The 18535-nt window shown below is 34.8% G+C and overlaps 1 protein-coding gene and 1 pseudogene across 1 annotated transcript; one reads left to right on the top strand and one right to left on the bottom strand.

The window, feature by feature from the left end:
* Positions 1-3522: 3522 nt before the first annotated feature.
* Positions 3523-14181, bottom strand: LOC148623514 (uncharacterized; annotated as a pseudogene).
* A 2573-nt stretch (positions 14182-16754) lies between these two features.
* Positions 16755-17848, top strand: LOC148623513 (uncharacterized). The gene is made up of 2 exons (XM_088571139.1): positions 16755-17262; positions 17532-17848. The coding sequence occupies exons 1-2, from the start codon at positions 16759-16761 to the stop codon at positions 17832-17834; spliced, it is 807 nt and encodes a 268-aa protein (XP_088427265.1). The 5' UTR covers positions 16755-16758; the 3' UTR covers positions 17835-17848.
* Positions 17849-18535: the final 687 nt, after the last annotated feature.

The following is an 18535-nucleotide window of genomic DNA, read 5'->3' as shown; positions in this document are numbered from 1 at the left end:
TTCGGCGTGTTTTTTCTTTTTTTTTTTTTTTTTTTTTTTTTGTGCGTGTGTGGTGGTGGGAGGGGTGGTCTTCGCTCTGTTACCGTATCCTAAATCAGACTCGCTCAAATACACTTGGAATTTATTAAGTATTGGGATAAAAGAGTAACTCCCAGGATCTAAAAGAGCGAGTGCCGCTTTATCCAATGGTTGCAACTACATACATATATTTTTGTTTACTTTAGGCCTTACATTACCCGAGATTATTCATTCCATGTCAGGGCTCCAACATCGTATGTTTCTGGAACTAGTTTAGACAATAATCATCATTTTACAAAATTAATGCTTACTTAAAGAAACGTACGGATATTTGCAAACTCAAATATTTCACCTTTGTATCATTATAAACGAGTTCTCTACTCTAATATTTTCTCTATTCAGTAGGGGGTTTCATATATCATCCAAAACTAAGTCTTTTCAATCTTCATACATTTTGTGCTGGTCCAATGTTATAACTGTTTCTATTGTTATTTTCCAGTAAAGGTTTTAGTTTTTGTTTGTCGCTTGATATATGTTCTATATTTTGTTGTTGTTTATAATATTTTATTCCTTTTATTCAAATTGTCCTTCTCTTTTAGTTGTTTGTTTGAATCTGTTAGACATCTACTGGTGACTAATAATAGTTATGACAACTCGTTTTCTTTTTTTTCTTTATTTGTTTTTTTTCACTTAGTTTTATTTGTTTTGTTTTTTTCGTTGTTTTTTTTCCATCATTTTAAAACTATACAAAGCTCCTTACCGTTTTTAGGCTTTGCCTATTTCACTCTATAAATTGGTTAAAAATAGACGCCACCAGTCACATGCAGGGAAAACCTCCCCAGCTGTTCAACTAAGAATGATTTAAACACCTCGTAATTCTCGCGAGATCTCACTTAGGATATTACCGAATCCTAAATCAGACTCGCTCAAATACACTCAGGATTTATTAAGTATTGGGATAAAAGAGCAACTCCCAATAAGTCTAAAAATCTTTAACCTAAACCAATAATACCCTCCAAAATTGAGCCCTTAAACCTAAAAACCTCCCTCCCATTACCTACCCAAAACTATTAACATTCCCAAACCCCAACCTTTTTCTTCCATTTCACAGCAACACCCTATTGTAAATTTCAATTAAATCCTATTGGATTACATAAAATAACACTTTAAAAAACACATTTATTAACAATATAATGTTAAGTTTCCTTGCATAACATTAAACATGATCAATGCACAAATTACAAAGCTAATCGTACAAAGTTGAAAAGGTTAATACAGGCATTGAGTCTTATAAATATTTACATACAAGACCAAAACCCTTTAAACAAATGTTATGGGGTATCCAAAACCCATTAAACAAATGTTATGGGGTATCCAAAACCCACTAAACAAATGTTATGGGGTATCCAAAACCCATTAAACAAATGTTATGGGGTATCCAAAACCCTCATATTATGTTTTAAGTCCATTTAGTGCAAATAGCTCAGTCTCTCACTTTTCACCGGTTTGAAAAGAAGAGGGGTTTATTTCGAAAACTAACTATGAAGACTCTATCGGAAAACTTTTTCAGTAAGTTATGCGTATTTCGGATTTTCCATAACAGTTTTGGGGGTTTTCTGTGCACATGTGAAAAATTGCATTATTTATTTTTGACCTCTCCAAATATTTTCAAATTTGGCGAATTGGGATACTAACTTCTGCTTTTGATCCCAAGAATACAGTATAAATACATTATACTTCAAACATTTTTTAAATTATCGACCAGAATTAATTACTTTTTATACATAGAACTTACTTTCTGCAAAATACACAAAATTTCACCAGTGCGCAGATGTAATGTTAAATGATAACATACTTTAATGACCTAAACTAAATACCGACAAATGTATTTGAAACACATTTTGAAAGTTTTTTTTTGGCACAACTTCAATATTCTATTTCGATAAATTGTAAAAAGTGAGAGACTAAGCTATTTGCAAAAGACTTTACATACATTTACTACACAATAAACAGCAATACATAAAAAATTACAAAAACTTTAATACTTGTGCTTATATTACAAGATTACCAAACATACTAGCCTACTACTTTAAAAAAAGCTTGAGGCAAATCTGAAGAGTCCCTTAATTTATGAAAAATGTTCCCAACATCAGATAGGCTAAAATCTGCAACTTTAGAACTCACTGACCCTGTATCAACCAATCTGCTCATTCTAGAATACCTACCTAAGGAACGTTTGACCAACATGGTCCATAACCTCCTTAATTGTAGCTATACCAGAAGACATTATAGTAATTGCACATCCTCCTCTTATGCCATGTATAGTTTCACCCTCAAAAATATTTAACTCTTTTAAGATACAACTGCATACGGATGCCCATTCCCGAAGATGTAACAGGAGATTCTATGACACGAGAGTGAGAAGGGTCCAAAGTCCTGAAAAGATAGCCTGTTGATAAATCAATATCCATTTCTTTTGCACCAGAAACATACAGATTCAAATTTTCAATGGGGCAGATCAAAATGTCAGAAACCGGTGTAATTACAAACTCATTAATTTTGCCATTCCCAAGTTTTTCCTACTGTATGACGAAATACAAGACCTTCAGAATCAAACAACTTTTTTTACCTGTGGCGCTAAACACCTCCCTAAATCACTAGCCCTATATCCAGCAAAAAACTGCAAAGTGAAAAATGCCCTGTCTTTCAAAAATACAAAACGTTTACCAGGTTTCAAGGTTTGATCATTCAACTTTTCTGTTATGTAAACACTAATTTTCTTCAACTTATCTAGAAATATAGGTTTTGCTTGCACGATAAGTACATGGGCTACTGCTTGCTCCAGTTTTATTGCCTCTAAATAGCGCCTCACTATAGTGCTTGAAACTATACAGGGCTGAAACAGGGTTACCAAATTTTGTATTACCAGAGTATGTCCATTCACCCTTCCTACCAAAAGAATCAAAAGTAACTTTCAACTGACTCACTAAAGAAGATACTGTGTCAGAAGCTAAACTACTAGACAAAAAATCTGTCAAAACTTTACTGAAACTTCAACCTAACTGCCCAAAGATCAAACTTAAGTCCCCTTTTATCTGGAACAAAACCTTTTTTTAGACGGCATGAGTAAAACAGCTAACTCCCCTCTTCTACCAAGAACAACATGGTCTTCCAGGGAATTACAAATCAAAGGCCACCATATGGGTGCAACATCTTCATTGGGGATAACCATGGTGCAAAATCTAACTCTTTGGTCTCTCAAAAAACTCAAAACTGGAAGGATCAACGCAAGAGGGGGAAGGACGTACAAATTATCAGACGGGCACAAAGTCTGAGAAAACACATTAACACCTGCAGAACCTGGAGTTGGAAACGGAGTAAAATCACGCTAAGTTATGTCAACCGCATTCCTCATCACATTAGAGTCTAAAGACATAAGATCAATTTGGTGAGGACCAAAAATTTCCTCTATTAAAGAAATATTTCTCTACTGAACATACAATCCTAGGCAGATAGACTTCTAGAAAGTAAATCTGTAGGGTTCTCCTTAGAAGGAATGCAAGATAACCTCAGATCAACATTGAACTCAACTGTGAAATCTCCGTCTTCTTTCTTCACCAAATCCTTTGATTCAGAATAGTAGATATATGCCTTGTTATTTCCACTGACATATTTGTTCTCCAATTCTCAAATATCATATGGTCACCATTCAAAACAAGCAAAGTAAACGTAATCTACAAATAGACAATGACAGAGTTGTAAGCAGTGCTGCCTTGGTTTATCAACATTAAAGATTATCACTATTTTGTTTAAAATCCCTTTGATCTTGCTGTACGTTTTCAATCACACGCCAGTCGACCGAAATTATCGCTAGTTTCTATGTCCTCGCGTGACATATAAGCAACAGCGTAGGAATATTTGACGATTCAAATAACCGTCTCTTTGTTTACTGCGTATGAAATAAAGGCTAATTTGTGGTAATATTTCTAGTCTACAATGGAAAATGATTAAATACAGTAACTTACCCGATTAGAATGAATAAATCCCAAAATTATTCCACAAATTTTAAACGCGACTGTCATGATTAACCGATTTTTTTTCAAATGATGTGTATCACGTAGCACGTCGCCGAAAAATAGTCCCGAAAAGGAAATTTTGCAGCGCATACAAAACTTACATATTTAGGTCAAGACTACTGAAAATGAAAGAAAACTAATAACTTACAATTCAACAATACAGAGATTACCAGATTATTAAATATTTTTTTCAACTCGCGGGAGTTTCTCATGCTCATCTCGTCTCACGGCAAAGCCGCTCGACCGGATGAGCATGAGCTTTGCCGCGAGACGAGATGAGCATGAGAAACTCCCTCTCGTTGAAAAAATATTAAATAATCTAATAATAACACAACTTGTATAACATGATGACTAACAATTTCTATCTAATACATATGAAGTATACCTTCCATTGAAGATCACTTCATCAGTAAAGACCAGACATGGAAAACAGACATACACAACAAAGAACATAAAGTAACTACAATCATACATACAAAGTAACAAAAGCAAATGAGCAACTCGGACTCCACTAAAAACTAAGAGCATGGACCAGGTGCACCGGTAGTGTAAGCGTCCTCTGCTTTTCTAGAAACACCCGCCGAAACTCAAGTCCGGGGTAGATGAAAAGTGTTTTGTCTGTCTACTAAAGAAAGATACTTACAAAAAGATAGTAACAGAAAAAAATAAATATCATGTAAAGCCAATAACTCCTGTACTATGACCAGTTCAATTAACAAAAGTACATCTTGTCACGCTGATAATTTTTGCTTATTCAAAAATTTAATCAAAAATGGGCGGGACCACAAAATCCCCCCCCAAAAAAAAACAAAAAAAAACATGCATTTTTTGCGGGATGCAGTAATCTATTTTATCAAGAACCTCAAATTAATATTTTCAAGTTTTAGCATGAAAACCAAGTGTCGTCAACGGACAACGACGAAGATACCGACAGCCCAAGCCAAGATACCGAAAGTCCAAGCCGTTAAACGAATGTATTATATTTTGGCGTCGTATAAAAAAATTAAGATTATCCTGATCAGTCAACTTTACCATGATAAAAATATAGTTGTGCATTCAATAGAGTAATGTGTATAAATCATTTTATAGCAGACCAAATTAAAAAAAAATTACTGAGATCGACTATCTATGTGATTATTTATTTTATGACTGTGTTACACTCTGTAAGTAAAAAAATATTATGATCATTTTTCTGACCTATAACAGTTTATTTCAAAATGGTAATGAAAAGTCCAATCTTTATACATATAACTTGGGTTGATTATTTCTCAGAAGTTTACATTTACATCAACCATACACCACTTTTCAAGGGTATCTGATTTCTAAAGTTAACATTTTTTACCCCTGTTCCAACAACAATCATTCCAGGAAGGTATTTAAAAGCTCTTCCTTTACTTAGCTTTCTTCTAAATACTCAATGATGTATTAACAGTTCACCACCATGTTGTCCAAGTATTCTAGGACAAATTCTTTGATAAATAGCTGTATTATGATGTGAAGCTGGCTCACTGTCACCAGGAAGACAGATGGTGTTAATTCTGTTTGGTCTTGCATATACTTGCTTACCATCTTTGTATATAGTCACGTTCTTGATCTGAAATAATTATCAATTATTATTGATTTTATTCACCATGTATTACCCAATGCCCTTTCGAATAGTAAACAGGTTTACAGACAATTTTACCATCATAAGTAAACTTTGCGTTCATGGATAGTGAACCTCCTTTGTTAATGTTATTCATCAAGGAACATTGGGGGGTGTCTCATTCCAGACAGCAAATCTACATTAAGCCACTGCAAAATAAATCTGACGTTTTTTTTCTCTGGATAGAGATTTCTTCTTGACTTACACTTAGGACTGAATTCATCACTTCGTGATCGTGTTTAATCTCTTTGTTTAGAAACCTTACATTGAACTAAAGGAGTTGTTAGTTCAGAATTACATTTCAGGAAAACCGGCAGTGAAATTGGAAACAAGGATGTGTCAAAGAGACGACACTCCCACAAAACATATATGTGCCTTCACAAATTTTATACTTGAAACCTGTTGAATCATTCCAGATTATGAGGAATCATGAGAAAAAAAAATCTTTTTTGTCACATTTAAGCGCCAAACTGTACGGAAGCGGTTAAAATGTCAAATCCGTCGCCAAACCATCAATGCAAAATTTCATGAAATGTGAACAAATAGAAATAAAATATGATGAAAAATTAAGATTTTATTATCAAATATGAAAAGACTGATTGATTCTCTCACCCCCCAATAAATGGAGAGTTCTATGTATGAGAATCATACAAGCACATACACAAACACACACACACACACACACAAAATGTATAAATTGACAAAGTTGGAAGAAAAAATACTAGTTAACTTCAAACAAAAATAAATCATGACTGATTACACATCATAACAAGATTCATTATATTCCGAAAAATTATATATGTGACAGTATAAATCATATTTAAAAACATCGTGCAGTTTGTGCATGTAGTCTGCTATGTGACACATAAGCCGAGCCCATAAATTTGACGAGACTGTATAGTGTCGCAGAGATACCGCTTGAATTTTTCACATTGGATTGTGACATGAAATATTACTATATGAATAATGCATTATTTTTATACAAACAAGAGGCTCTCGAAAAGCATGGATCGCTCACCTGATTAACCATACCCTATTAACTAAGTAAGTAATGGTATCGTGCTTTGTTACTATGTTTAACAAAAAATTGCTGAAAAAGAGTACATATTGAAGAATGCTGTAAGTTCAAAAAAGTATCTAAGACACTATAAAATGTTGAAAATGCACCAGGTCTGAGGAGGCATTAGCCCAGTATAGATTTTCTGAAAAAGAACATAAAGTGAAGTTAAACTACGACAATCAAGAATTTTCATCATAACCATTCATATCAGGAGGCTTAGTGGGAAAACGACCGCCAAGAACAATCCTTCGTAATCACTACTGAACTTGAAACACCTAGTTTGCTACAGATAGAATCTGAGCAACTGGTGAAAATGGTGTAAATGGCAGCCATTTTGAAACTGGCCACCTAAAAAATAAATTCAATACTGCCTCTCAAGTCAGAAAATCATGTTTATCTTATGGGTAGCTTTCATTTTCATTATTCTTGTATAGTTGAGGGGAAAAAACCAAAAAAAAAACCAAAACATTTTGACCCCTATGTTTTATTTTTAGTAATGACGACCATGTTTTTTGGACTGATGAAAAATTTTAGATGATCAGTTTGTGGAGGAAACTCAAAAAATATTATGCAAACTTTTATTAAATTTTATTGCGATTGGATTCAGAGAGTTCTACACATCTGTTTCAGGGGTCATAAATCCTACAACAGGCAACAAATAATTTTGAAAATTTTGGAAAAAAGTTCGTCTACTGAACAATATTACTCTCCATCAGAATTTGGCTAAATTCAACGGTTTTTGAGTTTTTTGCAAAAAATGTATTTCGACCCCTTTGTTCTATTTTTAGTAACAGCAGCCATGTTTCTTTTCATCAATCAAAAATCATTTTTGTGCAGGATATCCCTAAAAAACAGCAATACCAACTTCCATTAAATTGTGTAAAGTAGATTCTGAGTAGAAGATTTTTGTAATAACATCAAAAACAGCAAAAGAACGTCAAAAAAGGGCAATAACTCCAACATGGGTCAACAGATCTTCACCAAAATTGCATCACAGATAGATCTCATCATGGTGAACACTTTTACTCCAGTCAGAATTTGGTTAAATTCAACGGTTCTTGAGTTATTTTCAAAAAACTGCTGTCAGACCCCCATGTTCTATTTTAGTAACGGCGGCCATTTTTTTCAACAGATCTCAAATCCAAACGGTCATTTTGTGCAGGATACCCTAAGAAGAAATCGTATTAAGTTTCATCCAAATCCATTCAGTAGTTTCAGAAAAGTAGATGTTTGAAAAATTGTTAACGAGGACGACGACGACGGACATCAAAAATAGGCCATTCACCCAGGCCTTCCCATCTTTTCGGGTAGTCTATTAGCATTTTAAGGGCCTATGGCCCATGGACCCCCCCCCCCTTGATCCCTATTTGATCATACCACCAAGCATCGCTATCATGAGTTCACTGTCCTCCAGAAAGAGATCGACTACTATTAGAGATCGGTGGTAAAGGAAAACTACTGACCAAACTTTACGACAAACGTGATGACTTTTCATTCAGAAATGTCAACTTTCCTTTCATTTGTGGCAACATCCCTTCAGCACCTGCGTGTGGAGTTTTCATATCACAACTCATACGTTGTCAGAGCTTACCGTAACTACGCAGACTTTTTGTATCGCGCTTGACTTCTTACAATTAAACTCCTGGAACAGGGTCATGTTGCTACAAGATGGAAGTCATCACTACAGAAAATTTATGGTCGTCATCATGAACTCGTGGTTCGTTACGGTGTATCCATCTGCGCCATGAAAACTGATTTGTTCAACGTGTCATAGTTTTCCTTTCCTCTTTCGTCTACCCCGGACTTGACTTATTATGAGCAACTCGGTGGGTGTTTCTAGAAAACCAGAGGACGCATACCATACCGGTGCACCTGGTACATGCTCCCAGTTTTTAGTGGAGTCCGAGTTGCTCATTTACTTATGTTACTTTGTATGTATTATTTTAGTTACTTTATGCTCTTTGTTGTGTTTGTTTTCCATGTCTGGTCTTTGCCCCTGGATCACATTCTTTTGATTTCCGCAAGAATCTTGATTACTCTCTCTACCCTTTAAGGTAATGTGTCTACTTTTTTTACAGAACACATCGTTTCGAATTTGGAGAATATTCGGACAGCCTGGAGTATGATGCTGAATAATGTTATTTTAATAAAATTTACACAATGATTAGTTTCCGGCTTTAGTAGATACTGAACCTAGCTTTCCGAGAAGCATAAATTGTTGGTTTAGTTTCGGATAATACATCCCAAGTAGTCTATGTTCGGTTAGAGTGTTGTGAATTTTTGAGTAGCGGAGTAAAAAGCCTCCAAAACTATAGAGCCCTCTGCCATGTTTCTATGAACAATGTGTTAAAATTTCAAAATGATCGGATAAGTTTTACTCAAGTTATCGTAATTTACGGACGCCAACGATGAAAACGACGACGAAAACAGGGTGATACCAATATATGACCGAAAAAAATGGCTACAGATATATCTCAGCATGCTGAACACTTATATCCCATGTCGGAATTTGGCTAAACCTAATGGATTATGAGATGTATGCGAAAAACTGCTGCCAGACCCCTATCTTCTATTTTTAGAAACGGAGGTCATTCTTTTCGACGGATCAAAATGGACCAATCCCCCTTAACAGTAAACTGGTAAAAATCGTTTTTTTAAAGGGTGATTTTCTCCAATGACGATGATCACAACAGATACCGTTTACAACTAATACTACAATGGTCCTAAATTGTACCTTGCCGTTTATAATTGAAGGACCATTTATATTTAAAACAAACTCAAGGTCTCTGATTTATGAGACTTGAAAATAAAAGTTTAAGTTTTAAATTAATGTGAATTTCCTCTTTCCTTTTTCATGTTTTTGTTTCATACTTAACCTGACGTATGTAATTATGTATCACAAGAAGAGTATAACGAAAATATGTATGGTGTATATGTCAAAGAGACAACGATCCCATTGGGATGAAAATGTCAGCCCAAGGCCACCCATTGGTCTTCAAAAACCTCATATCACAGGGCAGGCTGTAGCTGGCCCTAAAATATCATAATACAAAGATACAGCGAAATAGTTACCCCTATATATTCAAGTAACATAAAAAAAATAAACTAAAAATGAAAACGAAATTAGACATACAGAGGCCAGAAATTCCTGCCTTGGGACAGGCACAAAAAATGCGGGGGGGGGGAGGGGAAAATACTTTGGCGTGCTCACAACCCGCCCCCTTTAAAATCTGGCTACTGTGGAAAAATATTACACGATTAAACACACCTAACAATCAGTTCAAAACGGTCTGAGTTACTTGTCAAACAAACCGAATTTAAACACAAAGTACACAAATGTACAAACTAAAGACTAACAGTTAACTGACATGCCAGCTCCAGACCAGTTTTAACCTACAAAAAGTTATTTTCCCATCGTATCAATCCCAATTCTTCCCATGCGGGGTTGAGAAGAATCACAATAATGACCACCAATATCATGCAAAAACGGATATAAAAATAGGCGTTTTAATTTCTATGTAAAGACCTTATTAGCGAATCAATGTTAATACCAAAAATGCTATCCTTAACGATTTAAATATAACTATATCCCTTACGAATGAGATTATTCGACAGGTTAGTTAACTTATTGGGTGAGTATCAAGCTTTCCATACGTATTTTTAAGTCTATAAAATTACCCTTCTATTGACACTATAGCTTTCACATCTTCACTATCGTCATCTAGATGATTTTCAGTCATAATAACTACATCTGACTCAGACTGTACAGCTCTTCCATGTATAGACATAAATGATTTCCAAGCTGATCCAGGGCTACATTATTAAAATACAAATTTCACTCCTGAACCTTATTTGTCATTTTTTTTTTAAATGTGTTTGATTCAAGAAACAAAAATTTTGTCATATGAAACGAGTTTAGGGTAACAAAAATATATTGTATTTTGATATATACATTAAAATTTATTCTTTAACTGGATCACAAACATTGGATTTGGTTTTTACTAACGAATTCCTCCGAGGATCGCTGATATGTACTATAAAGACGGTTTTCATGCGCAAAAACAATTTCGGACGAGTTCATTATTTTCTGACCAGTAGCCGTAGTCTATTGTATTTAGAAGTACAATAATTTCATTTCATTTATAAACTATAAAATAATGACATAACGACCATCTTGTACGCAAAGGATACTACAGGTTCTACAGCGATTTTTCTGTCAAGTTTGAAAGACTGCGAATATTTGCTAAATTATTTGCATTACAGACGTAAATACGTAATTCAATCAGTGGATTTTTATCTCAGAAAATATACGACGGGTTAGAGTGTTACAGTACGATGGGAAAACACACTAAAGTATTTTGGCTGACAGGAAACATTATATTATTCTAATAATTACAAGGTATTCAACAAACGTGAAATATAAGCTAAATATGAACTTTTTATCAATCGCAGCGTTAGACCTTTCAAAAGTGACATGTCCTGACAAGGGACAAGCGCCATGAACATGAAGCAGGGTTAAAACAGTTTTATTTAATCCAAACCATCCTTTTCCCCGTGGCTAAAGATAACTAAATGAAAATCAGTACAGCAAAAAACAAAATAAACAAAACAAAAAAACAAAAAACAAAACAAAACAAAACAAACCCCCCTCGCCAAAAAAAAAACCAACTGACTGACCCCTATTTTTAGTAACAGCGGCCATGTTTTCCATGGATAAAAAATCCCTACATCAGTTCCATGAAAAATCCCCTAAGGTACATTCAACCTAAATTTGATTCCAATTGGCCCGGTAGTGTCAGAGGAGAAGATTTTTGAAAGAAATAATATTAAAAATAGCCCCCCACGCCTACACACACAAAAAAAATGTTGAAAAAGTGCAATAAATCCAACATGGCTTAACAGTTTAAAACGAAAATTTGACCGCAGATAGATCTCATTATGCTGAACACTTTAATTGCATATCAGAATTACCTAACGGGTTTGGATATATATGCGAAACAAATACTGTCTGACCCCTATGTTCTATTTTTAGTAACTGTGGCCAATTTTTTCGACGGATCAAAAATTTCCATATAATTTCTATGCAGAATACCCCAAAGAACATTCACACTAAGTTTGGTTTCAACTGGTCAAATAGTGTCAGAGAAGAAGAGTTTTGAAAGATATTTAACGACGACGACGACGGATGCCAACATTTTATAAGCACCCAATTTTCTAAATTAATTTGGCTAACATCCTCCATCACAAAAACGTCATGAACAAAATTCCCCCGTATTTCAAAGACAAATAAATACCGATTGTTTCATATTCCTTTAATTCACCTAGATTGAGGACTTCAAGACTAAACATCCTGACTGTTCTTGCAAAAACTCCCCATTCAAATATGGTCCTTCCTGTCACGTCATTACGGGAGATTTAAACATTATAGAAAACAAATCTCTCCGTGCGGTCCTTTCAATAGATCCAATGTACCATGAACCACGCTCCATAAATAGGAATTATAACTTAAAAATTCTTGTGAAGGACTATGCAAGAAAATGGTTAAAGCGAAAACAAAAAGACATTAACTCACTGTAGATTGGGTAAAGTTTGTGAAGTCTAATTTTGAAACGTATGAATGTATTAAGTAGGTCAAAGAGTGTCAATGCTAAATCAGTTTTCAAAAACATTGTGTACTAAACATGACAAATATGTTGACGCACCACCTGGCAAAGCTCAAAACAACATTGATTTTGTCTGCAAAACGCATTACATTCAACGTTTATTATCAGAGGTAGATGTAGAAAATAATAGCAGTAATAATACCTATATTGCTACCACACTATCAAAAGAAGAGATAGTGGAAAACCATAAATCTGCACTATACTCTTTCGGTATTTCAAAGATGGTTGTGTCGTAACGTCTATGTACTGGAACTCCACAAGAATCCATACAACAACGCTGCATAGCTGGATCTGCTAAATGTACCACCAAACCTCTTTCATTACTCTTAACTTCTATATACTTACAGCTGTCAAAGAGGATATCCAGTCCTATCACAATTATCACTCCTGTAGTGATATTAATTCGATGTGGATCCTGAAAAAAATCGAAAAATCTTCTCGAAACCTACAATTCAAGAATATTATCAAAATACAATAGCATTAAATCTAGGATTTTTCAACTCTTTATACTTATGTTTCCCGTGTTCAATTTAAATCCCGACACAAAAACAATATTAGTTTCCGCTGTATAGAGGCTAGAAACCACTAATTCCACTTCCCATAGGCTTCTATGCAAATTTCACAATATTCGATGGCTTCTCTGGACTTTACCTTAACTTTAACCTTCAGAGGACTATATATCAGCTCACAATCCTCAGAATGGCATGTGGGGTTAGCAGACTTGCAGTACAGTACTGGTCACCGGAAGTGAAGTGTCTATAAATAGCATGGGAAATCCCAGTGTTTTCACAAGATAGGGGTATATTTAGAAATCATTGTGGAGATTAGGCTTCACATCACAAGAAGCAAAATGCACCCATAAAATGTACAGAAACTGTTTAAATTTTTAAAATAAGATGAGAACTTTTTTCACAGCACTATGAGAAACAGGGGTAATTTTTGCGTAGGACTATTTTTGCCTACGTTCCAAATGCTCATTGGTTGAATTGGTGGTCTGTAACCTAGATGACGTATCATCGTTGAACAATCCTATTTTCGGGATTATATTCATCGCATCTACCCCAAAGAACTTGAGATAAAGGAAAACTATTGACCAAACTACACGACAAACGCGACGACTTTTCACTCCGTATTATCAACTTTCCTTTCATCTGTGGCGACATCCCTTTAGCACCTGCGTATGGTTTTCATATCACACTCCTACGTTATGCTAGAACTTGCCGTAACTACGCGGACTTTTTGTACCGCGCTAGACTTCTTACAATTAGTCTTCATGGACGGGATTATATTACGGTGTATCCATCCACACCATGAGAACTGATTTTTTCAACGTGTCATAGTTTTACTTTCCTCTTTCGTCTACCAACGGACTTGACATTTTATGAGCAACGCGGCGGGTGTTTCTAGAAAAGCAGAGGACGCTTACCCTACCGGTGCATCTGGTCCAAGTTTTTAGTGGAGTCCGAGTTGTTCATTTACTTGTGTTGCGTATTATATTTGCACGTATTATTTTGGACATATCATGTTTTTTTCTTTTTTCTTTAATGTTCACCAGGTATCTTCTACTTACATAGGAAGAAGGCGACACACTTTTACAAAACCTTTGAAAATGTCAACAAACATATCTTCAGGTAACGGATATCTGCGGTTATTTTAAGTAAGGTGAGCAACCTGGTATTTTACCATCAGTCTTGTACTTTTGATAAAATCCTCAACAGTAGAAGCAAACAATACACTGAAAGACAATACACATGTATTTCAACTGATACTTATATCATAATTATACCTTTGGCATTAATTTTATCTAAGTCCCTTGAGATTTATAGGCTTAAGAGCGCTTCACAAGGTGTGACGAACAAGTGCACGGAAGGACAGATGCCTAGCCTTGTAACCAATGCTTCGTGTTGCAGGTTCCCTGACAAGAAAATGGAAAATAGGAAATTCAATTTGGCCAAGGATGGATTAAGAACCTATCGAAGACCATCAATGAGATGTCGATATTTGCAGTGAGGACACTTCAAGTTGGACACCACTCTCTTCAAATTGATCAAACAGTATGCCAGAAAAAATGTGAAATATTTAGACTGAACTCACCTGTTGTGTAAATAAAATCGTAAACTTGAAACAGGTTTCCTCCTTGGCATACTCGATTCTTGTATCTTAAGTATTGTTTTTACCTTAGTCTCTGGGAATGGGGCCCAAAATTAGGGTTGTAAAGCCCCATTCCCAAAGAGAAATATGCTTCAAATTTCCGAAATTTCAGCAGTGAAATTTATAGTTGTGACTTGAAACATTGCCACAAGATTTTTACATGATAAACTACTGTATCAAATTTGTTATGAAAAGGTCACACCGTGTACTGTGACACAATGAAAAGGTCACACCGTGTACTGTGACACAATGAAAAAGTCACACCGTGTACTGCGATACAATGAAAAGGTCACACCGTGTACTGCGATACAATGAAAAATGTCATGGTCTTCATCAAAGATTTTAATTTGAAATTTTTGTTTTAAAAATACTGTCTAAAACCATTGCCCTCATATAATCATCCTCTTTTCTCCTTACAGGGACCACTTACCTCATCCCGAAACAGCAGAAAAATCAATGGAGGTTTGAATGAACCAGTCCAGAACTAAATTCCTCTCTCTAAAAGTGGTCTAATTGACTGATTTAAGAAAAACTCTTTTTGCTAAAAACCTTTGATAGTAATCTGTTAAGTCCCCTTACAAAATATGGTATGTATATAAACAATGTGAAAAGTTTTATATTAGTTCTTACAGATTACATAAAGTATGTATCATTCATGACAAAAAGTGACATAAATTGCAAAAATTTTGGCAAATTCTCAATAATATGAGGTGTGCATCTTCAAGAGTAATCAAGGGATCAACACTATAGCGGAAATCAAAAGAATGTTATCCAGGGACAAAGACCAGACATGGAAAACAGACATACACAACAAAGAACATAAAGTAACTAAAATCATACATACAAAGTAACAAAAATAAATGAGCAACTCGGAATCCACAAAAAACTGGGAGCATGGACCAGATGTACCGGTAGGGTAAGCGTCATCTGCTTTTCTGGAAATAGCCGCCGATTTGCTCATAAAAAGTCAAGTCCGGGGTAACGAAAGAGGAAAGGAAAACTGACACGTTGAACAAATCACTTTTCATTGTGCAGATGAATACACCATAACGATCCACGAGTTCATGATGACGACCATAAGACTTCTGTAGTGATGACTTCAATCTAGTAACTAGATAATCCTGCTTCAGAAGTCTAATAGTAAGGAGTCTAGCGCGATACAAAAAGTCTGCCTGCGTAGTTACGGCAAACTCTGGCATAACGTATGAGTTGTGATATGAAAACTCCATACGCAGGCCCTGAAGGGATGTTGCCAGAGATGAAAAGGAAAGTTGACAATTCTGAATAAAAAGTCATCACGTTTGTTGTAAACTTTGGTCAATAGTTTTCCTTTACCATCGAAGTGTAGGACCAGATATGAGGCTAATTTCACAGTGTATGTAGTATCCTTTATCTCAAGTTCTTTGGGGTAGATGCGATGTATCAAATCCCCGAAAATAGGATTGTTTAACGATAATACATCATCTATATAGCGGAAACTGAGATTAAAGAATCTAGCCAAACGATCTTCTTTCTTTCTGATCAGATCAGCTATAGAGTCAGCCTCATACGAGTGAAGGAATAGGTCAGCAAGTAGAGGGAAATTTAAATAAATGCGCAAAACTTTTGATCGTACATATTCAATACTTTTGGGTTAGAGGTATCGTCTATGACATACCTATATACATTATATAGATTCAATACTTTTTAGATTACGGATTACACAAAGAAGGTACCGATCACAGCATAAAATGACCAAAAAAAAAAAGAATTCAGTAATACATTATTTGTGGGATCCTTATTACATTTCGCGTGTTCTTTGACAAATGTCTAAACATTCATTTGTAACAAGTATGAGCGGTGTGTTCCCCGAACGCCTACTGGATTAGAACATCATCTCATTAGGTATAGGGATTAAGAGGCCTCTCAAGGGGTGTGTAATTATTAATTTACCTGTAAAATTACCTGTAATTGAAAAGTAGACATTCATAATTTAATAATGTGTAGTACAGAGTTAACCGCAGGACACCTGACAAGGTGTTTTGGAGGTGCATAAGTCCAGGTTGTTCAGCCTCATTATCAACAGCTAACAACATACCTACTGGTTTTGAAAGGCAACCACGTAGTCATGTAGCAGATCATGCAGAAGTTGTTTGAAAACAGATTATGAACCAAATTACCAAACGTTGCTTAGAGGAGGTCAGACCAATCCCTACTATATTCACAGAAGAACTCAACAAACTTCGAGACGATGAGTGGGATAATACTACTAGAGAAGTCGTTGAACATCTGCCCACTTTCAACTCCGCTAAGTCATCACTTTACAGAGCTCGACGTAAGCAGACACCACCACTACCAAAGACTCAAACAGACATCAGACTCGAGGGTAAATGGACACAAACAGCAACAGGAGACCGATTCTTACTATTTGATAACACACACCAAACCAGCAGAATGATTGCATTCGCAACAACAGAAAATCTTCAAGACTTAGCCACTACTGACAAATTCTTTTGTGATGGTACCTTCTACACATGCCCTAGTCTCTTTTACCAAATCTACACCATACACATACTTATCGACGACAAAATGACACCAGTTGTATACGCTTTCCTACCAGGAAAAAGTCAAGCTACTTACACCCGTTTTTTCACTCTACTACATGACAAGGTAAGCACTAAATGTATTTAGAAAACATATACACATTTTTTATTTAAAATAAAAAATGATGAGATATGGAGTAAGTGTGATTGAGACAAATCCCATTAAAAATTGTGTAAAAAGTGCAAGTGAATTACACATTTTTGTAACTGTTATGACTTTAGGCTTGCAGATAAATACTTAGAATTTACTATATTGACATGTTTTCTATAAGAGTTTTTTGTAAATTGATAACAAGTAACAATTACATCAATTATAATGTATACTTTTTATTATAGATGGCAGAACATGGACTTCAATTCACTGCAACCAATGCATATCTAGACTTCGAGACAGCTGCTCACAATGCGATCAAAGATGTGTTTCCAGGCGTACATACTAAGGGATGTTTCTTTCATTACGCACAGGCCATCTGGAAAAAGACACAAGCCAGTGGACTACAAATACCGTACCGAGACAACAATGATGTGAAAACGTTAGTGAGACGTGCTGCTATTCTTCCTCTTATACCCATGGACGCCATTGAGGATGTTTGGTTTTGGTTTGTTATTTATATTAAATTACATATAACATTTGGATAACATGAAATTGAAAACAGTGGAATCGTGCTGTACTGATAATGTATGTCTGTATGTCATTTATTGTTATAACTTTATGTTGTATGCTTATTTATATTTCATGTGACATTTAATGAAATAAAATTGAAATCTTACATTTAGTCTTTTATAATTATAATAAAAATATATTTCATAGGTGAAAACAACAAATGTAAAATTTAAAAAATATAGCCATATTATCATCAATAAATTAATTTTTAATCTTTGATGATAATATGAGTATATTTTATATTTTTATATTTTATATTTGTATATTTTATATTTGTATATTTTATATTTTTATATTTTATATTTTATTGTTGTCATCTATTAGATATAGATGTGTAGAATTTGACATAAATTCACAAAAAAATACAGGTAACTTTAATTGTATGCCCCTTTAGATGGCCCCTTAATCCATAAAATTAATGACATGTTGTTTTAATCCAGTAGGCGTTCGGGGAATAAACCGTATGAGCCTTTAAAAAAAGTTGTTCACAGTTAGCAGTTTTGCTGGGTGATGTTTGTTCTGTTACTAATATTGTCTAACTCACAGTGCACATATGTGCATCTCAGAAAATCGGATTTCAAATAGAGCAGATTACAGATTGGATACAATATTGCACAAAAATATCTTGAAATTCAATTTTTTAAGTACAAAGTTCTGCTTCCAGTAGAAAATAATA

Source organism: Perna viridis, chromosome 2 (assembly GCF_037379345.1).
Source record: "Perna viridis isolate PV_CMFRI_1.1 ecotype Kerala chromosome 2, ASM3737934v1, whole genome shotgun sequence".
Taxonomy (NCBI): Eukaryota; Metazoa; Mollusca; class Bivalvia; order Mytilida; family Mytilidae; genus Perna; species Perna viridis.
Note: the sequence above shows the minus strand (reverse complement) of the source record. Positions and strands in the feature narration are given on the sequence as shown.